A 12,598-nucleotide genomic window follows, 5' to 3' on the forward strand; every position below is an offset into this window, starting at 1 on the left:
TCGCAATCAAAGTTGATTTTTTATTTTCCATTTCTTGCAGTTCAGCATGACCAGTTGGCTCGTTTGCATCAGGCGACACGCGCGCACACACACACAAGCGATGCCGCTCATCCCTTCTGGTCACGTAACGCCACACGATTGACACGGCGCGTCCAATCGGCCTTTGCGGCCCCTCCAATGTTTTTCCTTCTTTTCACGCGTTGTGCTCGGCGAGCTCTCGGGCCTCTTTAACCAGCTCCATCAGGCTGGACAGCATGCGCACGTCGGCAGGCTCCACCCCCAACTTCTCCACCTGAACGCAAAACAGCAGCTGCTTGAGTCACTGAGCAGACATTTTTTATTTCTTTATTTTTTATTATTATTTCTTTCTTTATTTAACTCATGCAAGTCCGAATTTAGATTTGCGTGCCTTCAGTGTCGTACCACAACCGGTTGGGCAGCACTGAGCTTGACTGGATGTTCTTCAGAGAAACGTGTCACAAACACGGACCGAAGCGTCCGTCGATCCGGGTCAGTACAGACAGTCCCTTCTAACGTCAATGCTAATTTGTGTTAGCCCCGTCTTCGGCATTTCTATTATATTATTAGCATGAAGCTAGCACTAGCAGACTTGCGTTCAGTAACCGACCTGTTCCGCCAAGTACTCCACATCCAGAGCCAGCTGAAGTCGGATCTTGGTGTCGTCCGACGGGCCGCCGTTGGTTCCGGCCGCGCCGCCGCCGCCGGTGCCGGTGCCGGCGGCGGAGGCGGCTCCCTTCCGGGCTTGCTTCAGGCGCTTCAGACTCTCCTCCATCTTTCGAACTGAGCTCAGAACCTCTGAGATGGTCTCGTAGTACCTAACATGCACGCAAGCGAGTTCGTGGAGTTAAATCATCTTTCATCAACAATAAATATTTCTTCACACTATCTATTTATATTTTTATACCTTTTCCATGATCATTTTTAACTTATGAAAATAATTCAAACTGATTTAGCAAACTTCTCAATGCATGTATCATTTTTAGAATGTATTAAACACATTTACACAATTATTTTCCTGATTTTTTAATGTATGTATATTTTTTTAACCATTAAAAAAAATGTAAGCTAATTTATTAATACATTTTCAAACCTTACTAAACAAAAAAAAAACGTAATAAAATTAAATTACTATCTATATATTACTTTGCACAAATTTTGAAACTTTTTTTTCCATAAATTTTCAACCCTTTAAAAAAAAAAAACTATTTATTTGTAAAGCATTAAACAAAAAAAATAATCATTATATTTTGGTCATTTTTTTAAAGCCTGATCAACAAAAAAACTAAAGACAACATTTATTTATTAGTTAAATTTGAATTTGCTTTTCAACTTTTTTATAAACAAGATATTTATTTCTTTTTTTTAACTTATTCAAAGAATACAACCTGATTTACCTAACTTCTCAATGTATTATTTTTTAAACTTATCAAACATTTACACATTCACCTGATTTTTAAATGTATGTATATATTTATTTCAAACCATTTAAAAAAATATTAATAATACATTTTCAAACCTTACTAAACAATAAAAAATGTGATCAAATTAAATGACTATCTTTATATTACTTTGCACAAATTAAAAATTATTTTAAATTAAAAACAAAATCTTAAATTTAAAATAAATTTATTTTCAAGCCTTTTTTAAAACCGGCCCGACTTCATTTAGTTTAAAATCAATGAAATGTATGTATTTATTTCTAAAGCATTAAACAAAATGTATGTTTTAAAAAATATATATATTTAATTATTTTTTTGGTCATTATTTTAAAAAGCCTGATCAACAAAATGCTAAAGACAACATTTATTTATTAGTTAAATTTTATTTGCTTTCAAACTTTATCTAACGAGATATTTATTCATTTTTAAGTCAGTAAGCCAAAAAAATACCGGTATTTATTTAAAACCATAAACTTTATCAAACAAAAAATCATCACCAGCGTTGCGCTCACCTCTGCGTGCATTCGGAAAGCGTGACCGTCAGCCAGTGGCGCGCCGTAGCCGCGTCCACCAGGCCCGTCGAGTCGCTCAGCAGCTGATGGAACGGCCGCAAGGCGTTGTCCATGTACGCCGACGCTCGCACCGGCGCCTCCTGTCCGCGTGACAAACGAGAAAAACAAGAAGCGTGCTCATTCCGGGCGGCGCTTGACGACGGCGCCGGCGGCGGCGGCTGACGCGGTCCAGCGACCGACCTTATTGGTCCTGCGGTAGAGTCGGGGCACCTCGGACGCGCTCTTCAGGAAGCGGCAGCTGCGCACGCTCAGGTGTTGGGTCACGCGCGTGCTGAGGGCGGCGATGCTGTTGGACAGGCACGACTTGGAGTCGGCCAAGGCCTCTACAAGGAAAAAGCACAACGCGGGTGACGGGCGGGTTCCTTCGAATGGCCTTTTGAGACGTTCCGCGACAGGCGCGCTCACCTTCCACGATGACAAAGTTAGTGAAGCCGATGGCTTCTAATCGCCGTCTGACCATTTCGGACACTTCTGATAACTACAACACAAAAAGAGGCCAATTGAAAAGGTAAATAAAAGGTTTAAATGCCTTAACAGTAGATGGTTGCAACGTACTACTTTTCTTTTTGAACAAGACAAGATATTATTTACAGCAATGTGGCAAAGTACTTGATTTGGTTTTTAACACTTAACAAATTTACAACATTATATTGCAATTTATATGCATTTATTTTCTATTTTAAATATTGAGTGGATTCTATTCTATACATATTTTAAAATGAACAATTTTATTTTAATGTGATATTTTGAAAATCTAAACAACCTGACTTAACAAAAATTAACATTTATATCTTTTTTCTAAATCAACAATAAATAATAAAATAAATCTGATGTTTTACGTTATTATAGTTAATAAAAAAGGTGTTAGTGTTAGCGTTTTTAAGTAAGTAAGAATTTAGTTATTTCTAAACAAAATCAGTTATTTTTCAACCCCAACAAAAAAACAACATATAATCTGATTTTTAAAATATATTATTATTATTTATGCATTTATTTTCTATTTTAAATATTGAGTGGATTCTATTCTATACATATTTTAAAATGAACAATTTTATTTTAATGTGATATTTTAAAAATCTAAACAACCTGACTTAACAAAAATTAACATTTATATATTTTTTCTAAATCAACAATAAATAATAAAATAAATCTGATGTTTTACGTTATTATAGTTAATAAAAAAGGTGTTAGTGTTAGCGTTTTTAAGTAAGTAAGAATTTAGTTATTTCTAAACAAAATCAGTTATTTTTCAACCCCAACAAAAAAACAACATATAATCTGATTTTTAAAATATATTATTATTATTTATGCATTTATTTTCATTTTAAATATTGAGTGGATTCTATTCTATACATATTTTAAAATGAACAATTTTATTTTAATGTGATATTTTAAACATCCAAACAACCTGACTTAACAAAAATTAACATTTATATATTTTTTCTAAATCAACAATAAATAATAAAATTAATCTGATGTTTTACTTTATTATAGTTAATAAAAAAGGTTTTAGTGTTAGCGTTTTTAAGTAAGTAAGAATTTAAAAGTTATTTCTAAACAAAATCAGTTATTTTTCAACCCCAACAAAAAAACAACAACATATTATCTGATTTTTAAAATATATTATTATTATTTAAGCATTTATTTTGAAATTTTAATGAACAACATGTACAAACTGGTTTATTTTTATTTTTTCAATGTATTTATTATTAGGAAAATATTACTTTTAAATGTTGACCAAAAATTAGATGATAATTAATTATATTTTTAATCATATACAAAAAAAAACATAACCTGAACCAGATTATTGCCTTTTCAAAATGCTGCGAAGCAAAATCAGTTATTTTAAAACCCATATTTTTTTATCATCTTTTTCAATAAAGTGCTTAGTTTATTTTTCAAACATTTCAAACTAAACTTGTAAACAGATTTAATTGTTTTAAAAACCTTTTCAAGTCTTATTAAAGAAAATGACAGCCAAATGTAATTAATCATTTACATGCTATTTTTATTAACCCTCATTACTGATGAAACTTAATTCAATTGAAATTCTCACCAAAAGTGTGCATTACGGAAAGGCATCAATAAATGTGAATATGACGATTGCAATGATCGAAAACTCGTCATGAAATCCCCAATTTTGATCGAGCTCTCGTATCGAGTCTTGTCGGAAGGTGCGGGTGCACCTAACGAATCAGAATCACAATCAGAATCAGAATCAGTTCTTATGATCGGTCTTACTTGCTCTTGCAGTTTTTGGACGTCGGCCGCAATGTGGACCAGCTGTTTGGTGGACAGCGAGGCGGGACTTCCGCTCTCGCTGCCCGTCTCCTCCACGGACGTCCTGCTGGAGGTGGACGACGCCGAGCTGGGGAGGGGCCGGGCGGCCTCCTTGCTCACCTCGGCCGGGCCGGTTTTGGTCAGCACCTGCTCGCCACAGCCCATCCATCAATCCATCGATCGATCGATAAAACGACGATTGGCGGTTTTTGTCATGGAAAGCCCACCTCGTTGAGGAAGGTTCCGTATCGCGAGTAGAGCTGCAGCGTGAGCTTCCAGAAGCGATGAGCCAGCGCCGGCAGGTAGACTTTGTCGGACCAGCAGCGCACCAGGCAAGACCGCAGCGACGCCGACGCCAGAAGGCGGTACGCGCCGCCCTCTGCGTGGGCGTGCACACAAACGTGTTATTCAAGATGGATGACCGCTGCATGTGCAAGTGCCAAATGCCAATTTCATGTCTGTATTTATTTGATCTTTTTCACTGACAGGAAAAAACACACACATTAAATTGCATTATTTGATGTTTTTCGGTAAACTGGTTGATTTTAGTGTTTTTTTTACCCTAACATTAATAGATAAGACAAAGAAGGTTGATAACAGGAAGTACAAGATTTCATCTCACACTAGTTTTTGCTGAAGCTTACTAAATGCCAATCGACTTCTATCCTGCTTTTTATGCCTACAGAAAGTGATGGCTGTAGTTTTGTTTCACAATATCTAACAATATTTGTGTCATGTTTTTTTTAATTTATATATTCATTTTTATCATATTTTATTTTCATTTTAGTTTTTATTTTATTTATTTTTATTTTCTGGTTTTTATTTAAATGTGTTTGTATTATTTTAAAAGTGTGTTTAATTAATGACCTTAAAAACTTTAACTGCCATATAGGCTAAAAATAAATAAATAAATAAATAAATAAAACATGTACATGTCATGTGGAATTTATTTTTTAAAACAAATACAATACAGTAATGATATAACTAAATGTCAAGAATTTGTTTTTTTGCTTTAATTCAATTAATTGTGCTGCTCCTGAAGGCATCATAATGTATTACGTGAATTGCGATGACATCAAGATCACAACAACGGGCTATCCTGTCTCCACATTTGAAGACGCACGATTCTGATCTCAATACATTTGTTTTAAATCCATCGCAACTGTTCCTCTTGAGAGCCCCAAAAAAAAACCACATCTGTAATCCAAAACACGCACGCACCTGGTGCCGCCTCTAATCCGTCACTGATGGCGTTCTCCAAGCTTCCTGCTATTTCTTTGTATCTGGAAATTGGTGTAAATAATCAATCTGACGATCGATTTTGTTCCAGCATTAAAATTAAAATCAAACGCACTAATCTTTGTGCTTACCTCAGCTGAAAGTAGACGGGCAGGTTCCATTTATTGTGGAAGGCGATATACGACGGGTGCATTCGGAGTCGCTTCACGCTGGCCTGCGAGCTGCACTGGCACTCGAACCGACGCACAAACTCCGTGCTGGCGCAGTAACGCTAGAAAAAGAAGAGCGGCAGATGAAGCGGGAAAGCGCCGTTTGTTGTCACCGGTTGGCCGTACCTCGTAGAAAATGTCGGGGTTTCCGGGGTTGAAGAGGTACGAGAGCCTCTCCTCGATGCCTTTCACCATCTCGGGCCACACCGAGTTGACCAGGAAGTCGTAGCCCGGAACGATGTCGGCTTTGTCGCTGACGACAGAAAAGGAATTTTCACAATAATTGAATTTGCTTACTTGTGCGTAATTTTAATCCGATCTGACTCTGTAGACTTTGCCTTGAAGGAGGGTTCGAATTGTTTTACATTTTTCATTATAATTGGTTTTATTTCGTTTTGACTTTTGGTTTCAGAAATTGAGTTTGTTTATATGTACACATATAATACCCGGCGAGTTAATACCCCAATTTTTTTTTTTAAATAAATAACCCTGAAAGCTAATGCATGATTAAGATGACAAAAAATGAAAGGGATGGATATTTTGACGATCATTTTAGCTAGGTTTATAAACCTAATTTCAGTTAGTTTTGGTGTTTAAAAAAATAATAAAAATAATTGTTTTTATTTTTTAACTAAATTTTCCCCTTCACTTTTAGCTTTAGTCATTTCATTAGTTTTCATCAACTAACCTTGCCTTGAAGTAATAGGCGCATAATGACTTAAATGTCTCGACTACTGCTGCAGCTGCGATATTTTTAAAAATGACTATTCTACCATTTTACCCATTGACTAATCGGATAAAAAATGATTTTGCATTTTTAAGCACAATAATGAGGTGCAGATTATATTTTGGTCCAGCTGCGGTCGTCATTCTCATGTTCCACTGCAGTGTCTATGACTTTGAGTGTGTATGGCTTTGAAAAGGCGCCGCCCTCCCTGCCCTGGTGAGTGACGTGGGTGTCCGAGAACAAACGTGTAGATACGGCTGACTGCTCAGTGTGTTGTGTGACTCTGTGGCCACAAAAAGTTGTTCCAATGCACTTTTCCTCATTGGAGGTTGAATGTTTGTGACTTCACAGTTTTCCGGAATGCAGAAATCACGATGTCCGAGTTGCTTTTTTTTTTTTTTTTTCTTTACAGCTGCCATGTTTATCTTTACCTAAAACTTAAGACTTTATTGATAATGTTCCCAGTTTTAACGGCAGATTTTTTTTCTAACCTGGATATGGCCCCCCATGTCACTTCTCTCAGGAGTCTGCAGTGATGAGGAACAAACTCCAGCAGCCTGGAGTACATCACCTGGTGACCATTAGGACTGGACTTGACCACCTCCTCCACAATCACCTAGCAGCAGAAGCAGCAACTCTTGAGTACAGCGGTACCTTGACTTATTGACTTACAAGCATTGGCACATTCACCTGATCCATGAAGGGTTTGACCAACACTTGTCCCACCAGCGCCTCGGCGTCTCGCGTCTTGTCGATGGTGGCGTACGTCCTGAGGCAGTGGCGCACCATGTCCACGTTGGACGTCTGCAGACCCTCGATGAGCAGACCCTCCAAGGACTGCTGCAGCATGGAGGTGATGCCCGCGATGCGCTGGAACGGGGGCCGGCGCAAACGTTTACGGGAGGGACCTTCGAGACAAACCCGGGACGCTTTCGGATCAGCTGGATGAAGACTCACTGGTCTGACTTTGTCCAGCAGGGGCATGCCTTTGCTCTGCACGGCGTGGAACTGAAGCTGGTTGAACTCGGTGGCGATCCGCTCCAAGATCTGACCCGCTAACAAGGGGCTGAACACGGACAGAGAGATAGGACAAAGGATTATTATATGATTGATCTATTGTCAAATTATCTGCAGGTTGAAGGAAGCCAAAGGGAAAACTTTTGAAACGCTTTCGATAAGACACTTGGATCAAACTGAAGACCTCTCTTTCATCAAATAGGGCCATCAGGAGCCAACAGATTAGTTTAAAGGCATTTTTTTTTTTAAATGTGGGCAACAAACATCAAACCTGGGATTCGGCCTTCCTTTGTGGAATTTGCTTACTTGGGTTAGACCAGTGGTGGGCAAACTCGGTCCTCAAGGGCCGGCGTCCTGCAGGTTTTGGAGGTTTCCCTGCTGCAACGCAGCTGATTCCAATCAACAGGATCGTTAACAAGCTTTTGCAGAGCTTGCTAATGAGCTGATCATATATCAGCTGTGTTGGAGAAGGGAAACATCCAAGACCTGCAGGACTCCGGCCCTCGAGGACCGAGTGTGCCCACCCCTGGGTTAGACGGTGACCAGTTCAGCGCAAAGTCAGCTAGGACAGGCTTAAACCCACAAGTGCTATTGGAAATCAACCAAGAGAGCATTTGGCACCTGTTGCTTTCCAAGGAGTTGGACTCTTTGGGGTTTTGCGAGTTGAGGATTTTCTCAATCTTCTCCACCGAGCGCACCACCTGGATCAGCCTCAGGACGCAAACCTGACGGACAGAATGAAATGCAATGGAATCAAAAGACATTTAAAATCTTCATTTTTAATGGTTGCACACATCATTCCATAGCAGTAAGCATGTAAGGCCCTGACCTTTTTCTTCTGCAAGTCTTCCTGTTTGGACAGCTGCGCGTCTATGGCTTGTATCACCTCACTGACGCACGACCGAAGGCTCTGCACCGGAGAAATTCATCAGCGCTCATTCAAACGGTAGTGCACTCACTATGTATTTAATTACAACTCATACCATGACCTCCTCACGCAGCTGTCCAAGTGGCACAGAAAGCTGATTGAGGGCTTTGTCCATACCCACCTGAGACAAGACAACGTGGTAAGTGTAGCAACAATAAGTCAATTCAATTTGATTTACATAGACTACATAGCACTTTATATATGTTGCATACGTAGAACCACACTCCTCATACATTAAGTGACCAAGTCGTCACAGAATTGTTTTTATACCTTTGTAGACAAAAGACAAGCACTGAGAATAATGATTTAATAAATACTTGCATGCAATGAGACAAATACAACCAGGATGACTGCTTAGAAGGATTCCTCCTTAAGCGATATCATATATGAACAGGCAGTTATCATCTACATTATATAACTGTCAAAAAGCCCTCACCAGATTGGTGGAGAGGTTGACAAAGTCAGCGTAGTCCTTGTTGATGAGCTCCACCATGGCTGTTTTGAGCAGCTTGTAGTAGAGCTCCAGGTCCTCCCTCATTTCCTCCAGCTGCACCTGCTTCCGACACTCGGACACGAACTGGTCCACGTCAAAGTCATCCTGGGGACACATTAACAACAACTATGAAGCCTCGCGGAATGATGCACTTACTACAGAAAGCGGCCATGATCATATGTATTGGCTATAGTTGTAACCGGTGACTGTGTTCGCCATGTAGCTAAAGCTAGCTGGTCTACGATCAATTACGTTCATGAAGACGAAACTTACCTTCATAAAAACGTCCTTATCGAAGCACAGAGAGTCGGGGGGCTTTGGTAAATTCATGTTGGAGTCTAAAAACCGGCTACAACGTAAGAAGCAAGAAAAAGAAGACCGCTGCTAGTGTTTGCAACTACTTCCGCAAACATGGCACATGACCAACGAAGAAGAAATAACAGGCTTGGTTTGCCACATTGCCCCACAGAGGGCGCCGGTAATAACTGCAGCATGGTACTGCAATGGAATCGTAAACCTAAAAGAGAAAATATATGGATTATAAAACAATATGATTTAGAAATACAAACATAACAAGAATATTTCTTAAAAAAAGACAAACGCTAATCATTATTTTCCGCAATTATCTCAGTCTCGCAATGGTCGTAGACCAGACGTAACCTTCACATGCATGCTGTAAATATGCATGTGCCAAATGAATGAATGGTCGTAAATCTTGGACTTCAGTCTCTTCTATATGTGACTTTATAAGAGGGAATAAATCTCACAAGGCTGTAACATTGTCAGGCATTGCAGCAAGAGAAACCACTCCAGCTCCCAAGGGGATCCTGGGTTGTAAATGACGTGTTCAGGGAACACTAGGTAGTCCGAAGACTCACGACCTTTAGGGGAAAGTGCATTTGTGAAAGCCCTGTTTTTACATCAAAATGAGATAAAATTTGAAGTTCTATGCCATCAGTAACACTACATATATAAACATTAAATATAGATATAGTAACAAACAAATATATCAGCGCGACAATTAACATTTAAGTGCATATTAAGCGTCTGAAATCATATTAGAGATGTAAAGAGAAATAGAAAAAATTACTTGTCAATAGCCTCTTCTGTTGTAGTACCATAATTTTACCAATTGATTGTGGCGACCCTGGGTGAGACTAATGCATCGAAAGGGTGAGACAAGATGTTCAAAAAAATATGTTGTGCTTATAGCTACAGACAGGACATTTAGTCACAGGACAAACGATGTATTACAGTATTTGAAAATTCACGAGGGGTGGGGCAGAAAATGTAGTAAGCGTTGAGTTTCCCAGTTTTAGTGAACGCACCATTAGTTTGTGCTCGCCAGGGGGCGTAAACGTTCCAGAATCCTTGAGGAGGACCAGCCCCGGATCTTCAAGACAGGTGCTCCCGATCCATCCCGGAGGATTGCAAGGCGCTTACTTCTTCCTCGATCGCGACGTGACGACTTCCGCGTAGGAGGGCGACCGAGAGGGAGGAAGGGAGGAAGGGAGGGAGCGAGCTGAACGTGTGATCCCGAGCACCAGCAGCAAGCACCGCCGCCGCAGAGGGAGAGAGATGGCGGAGTGCGGCCGCAAGGCGCTGTCCCTCCTGGAGGCGGCCCGCTCCCGCTACGAGAGCCTGCAGATATCCGACGACGTGTTCGGGGAGTCCGGGGACGACAGCAGCGACAACCCGTTCTACAGCACCTCCGGGGACTCGGACTCGGACAACTACATAGCCGAGGCGGGCGAGGAGGAAGAACATCATCATCATCATCATAATCATCCTCCTCCTCACCACTACCACCACCACCACCACCACCACCATCACCAGCGACGGGCCGACAGGGAGAGCTCACACGGCGGGAGAGCAGGAGGAGGCAGCCCCGGTCCGCCGGGCGCCCTGTCCCGAAGCCAAGCCGAGGAGGAGGGCTGGACGGAGAGCCTGCAGGATGTCACCGTGCCGCCGTATAAAGGCTCTTACGGTGAGGCAAGGTCACTTGTCAGTTGCCACTCGCGCCGCTATCACGTTTTATGACGGCCCATTCACAATCACGATGGCAACTATAGATCATTTTACATTACGTGTGTGTGTGTGTGTGGGGGGGGGGGTAGGATGACACTGCATCATTAATTGCTCCTTTGATGCCGTGTTACTTTTTAAAAATAAAATTTAAATTGCATGAATTAAATATAAATAATCAGCCAATGGTCAGAAAATTAAGGGATCCGATGCCGCCCGTTGGTTTTACAGTTTGATTTTAGTATTGAGTCGCTGTGGTGGTGCAGTCGGCTGACTTGGGTGCAAGCAACGTGGGTTTAGTGCTCACGCAGCGATGTAAGAACGATTGGTTGCCGACTGACTGGCGACCAGTCGATGGCGTGGTTCACATGTTGCCTCAAGTCAGCTGGGATAGGCTTCAAGTTTCCTCGCGACCCTCACCAGGCTGAGCGCTATTAAAATTGGGTGGGTGTAATACAACTAGGGATGTTCGGTACCTTTTTTCCCGACCAATTCTAGTACGATTTCTCACCAATAGCTCTAGTACTTATGATAGGCCTACATCATATTTCAATGAATACAATGATGGATGATTGTGAACAAAGACCTTGAGTCTTTCCGACGCACACGATGATTCACCGTCAATCGTCTTATTTTTTGTTTTAAGTATCCGTGGCTTGTATCATCATCCTTCAGGAGTACCCGATACCTTGAAATAAGGCCGGCATCAGCCCTACACCTCGGCCCCGATGAAGATGAATGCAAATCTGACAGAACATCCTGAGTTGCACGTTTTTGTATGAAATGTTGACAAGCTACGCATTTCTGTTTTCATCTGATTTATTTTTGTCATTGTGCCTCGTGGGCGACTTTGCGTGTTTGTGTCATCGCACCCGCCGACACCCTAATCAGGACAAGCGCTATTGTGCATTGTGGCCATCATTTTATTAGTCCTCGTGCAGTGTCAGGGAATCGGGGTGTGAAGTTGAGTGCAGCACACTGCAGCTGAAGCCGCCGCAATTGCTGTAAATGACGACTTGTTGGCACATTGCACCGTCGCACTTTTGTCCAATTTATGACATTAATGCAGCTCTTCTTTGGCGAGAGAGAAATTCCGATGCTGCTTTTGTTTGCTTGTAATGCAGAGAAGAATCTAGAAGATATATTGTGACACACTTGTCGTACGACAGTGAAACCACATTATTCGTGCCAGGAACAGGTGAAAGAGAGAGAGAGAGAGAGAGAGAGAGAGAGAGAGAGAGAGAGAGAGATAGAGAGAGAGAGAGAGAGAGAGAGAGAGAGAGAGAGAGAGAGAGAGAGAGAGATTGATTGATTGATTGTATATTTGATTGTATATTTGAATGCCAAAGTGTTTCACCAAAACATTAACAAAAGTTCATTAGCTTAATGCTAACACATGGTGAAACTCTAAAAGGTGGGCTAGCAGAAATTAGAATACCTGCTACGGTAATAAACCTTCAAACAACTGCTACTTTAATACAAAACAGCTTCATATATAACAAAAGAGAATAAAACATTGTGTGTTTTAACTCTTTAAGTGTTTTACCAAAAGTCCGTTCGTCCTTAATTTTAACATAATGCCAAACACTAAATGTGGGCTATTAGCTTAATTTTAACATAATGCCAAACACTAAATGTGGGCTAGCAG

At 40.7% G+C, this 12,598-nt stretch overlaps 2 protein-coding genes across 3 annotated transcripts in view; one reads left to right on the forward strand and one right to left on the reverse strand.

Moving 5' to 3' along the window:
- Positions 1 to 10,709, reverse strand: cog2 (component of oligomeric golgi complex 2). Of its 2 annotated transcripts, XM_086092682.1 has the most exons (19): positions 10,254 to 10,709; positions 9,199 to 9,442; positions 8,869 to 9,030; positions 8,488 to 8,553; positions 8,334 to 8,414; positions 8,126 to 8,229; positions 7,445 to 7,553; positions 7,178 to 7,357; positions 6,979 to 7,103; positions 5,887 to 6,013; positions 5,683 to 5,822; positions 5,534 to 5,595; positions 4,540 to 4,691; positions 4,274 to 4,459; positions 2,438 to 2,510; positions 2,213 to 2,355; positions 1,973 to 2,112; positions 629 to 836; positions 1 to 292 (listed from the first exon to the last, which is right to left on the reverse strand). In XM_086092682.1, the coding sequence occupies exons 2-19, from the start codon at positions 9,253 to 9,255 to the stop codon at positions 194 to 196; spliced, it is 2,214 nt and encodes a 737-aa protein (XP_085948808.1). In that variant the 5' UTR covers positions 9,256 to 9,442; positions 10,254 to 10,709; the 3' UTR covers positions 1 to 193. The 2 variants fall into 2 exon arrangements, with proteins under 2 accessions (XP_085948808.1, XP_085948807.1); XM_086092681.1 differs by having other exon boundaries at positions 9,199 to 10,709.
- Positions 10,296 to 12,598, forward strand: part of pgbd5 (piggyBac transposable element derived 5) — a 17,334-nt gene continuing 15,031 nt past the window's right edge. The window contains exon 1 of the mRNA XM_086092683.1: positions 10,296 to 10,912. Coding sequence (XP_085948809.1) covers positions 10,504 to 10,912 — 409 coding nt within the window. The 5' untranslated portion in view covers positions 10,296 to 10,503. The remainder of the gene's footprint in view (positions 10,913 to 12,598) is intronic.

Source organism: Leptonotus elevatus, chromosome 13, assembly GCF_054856555.1.
Source record: "Leptonotus elevatus isolate MCC_2025b chromosome 13, RoL_Lele_1.0, whole genome shotgun sequence".
In the NCBI taxonomy this organism is placed as follows: Eukaryota; Metazoa; Chordata; class Actinopteri; order Syngnathiformes; family Syngnathidae; genus Leptonotus; species Leptonotus elevatus.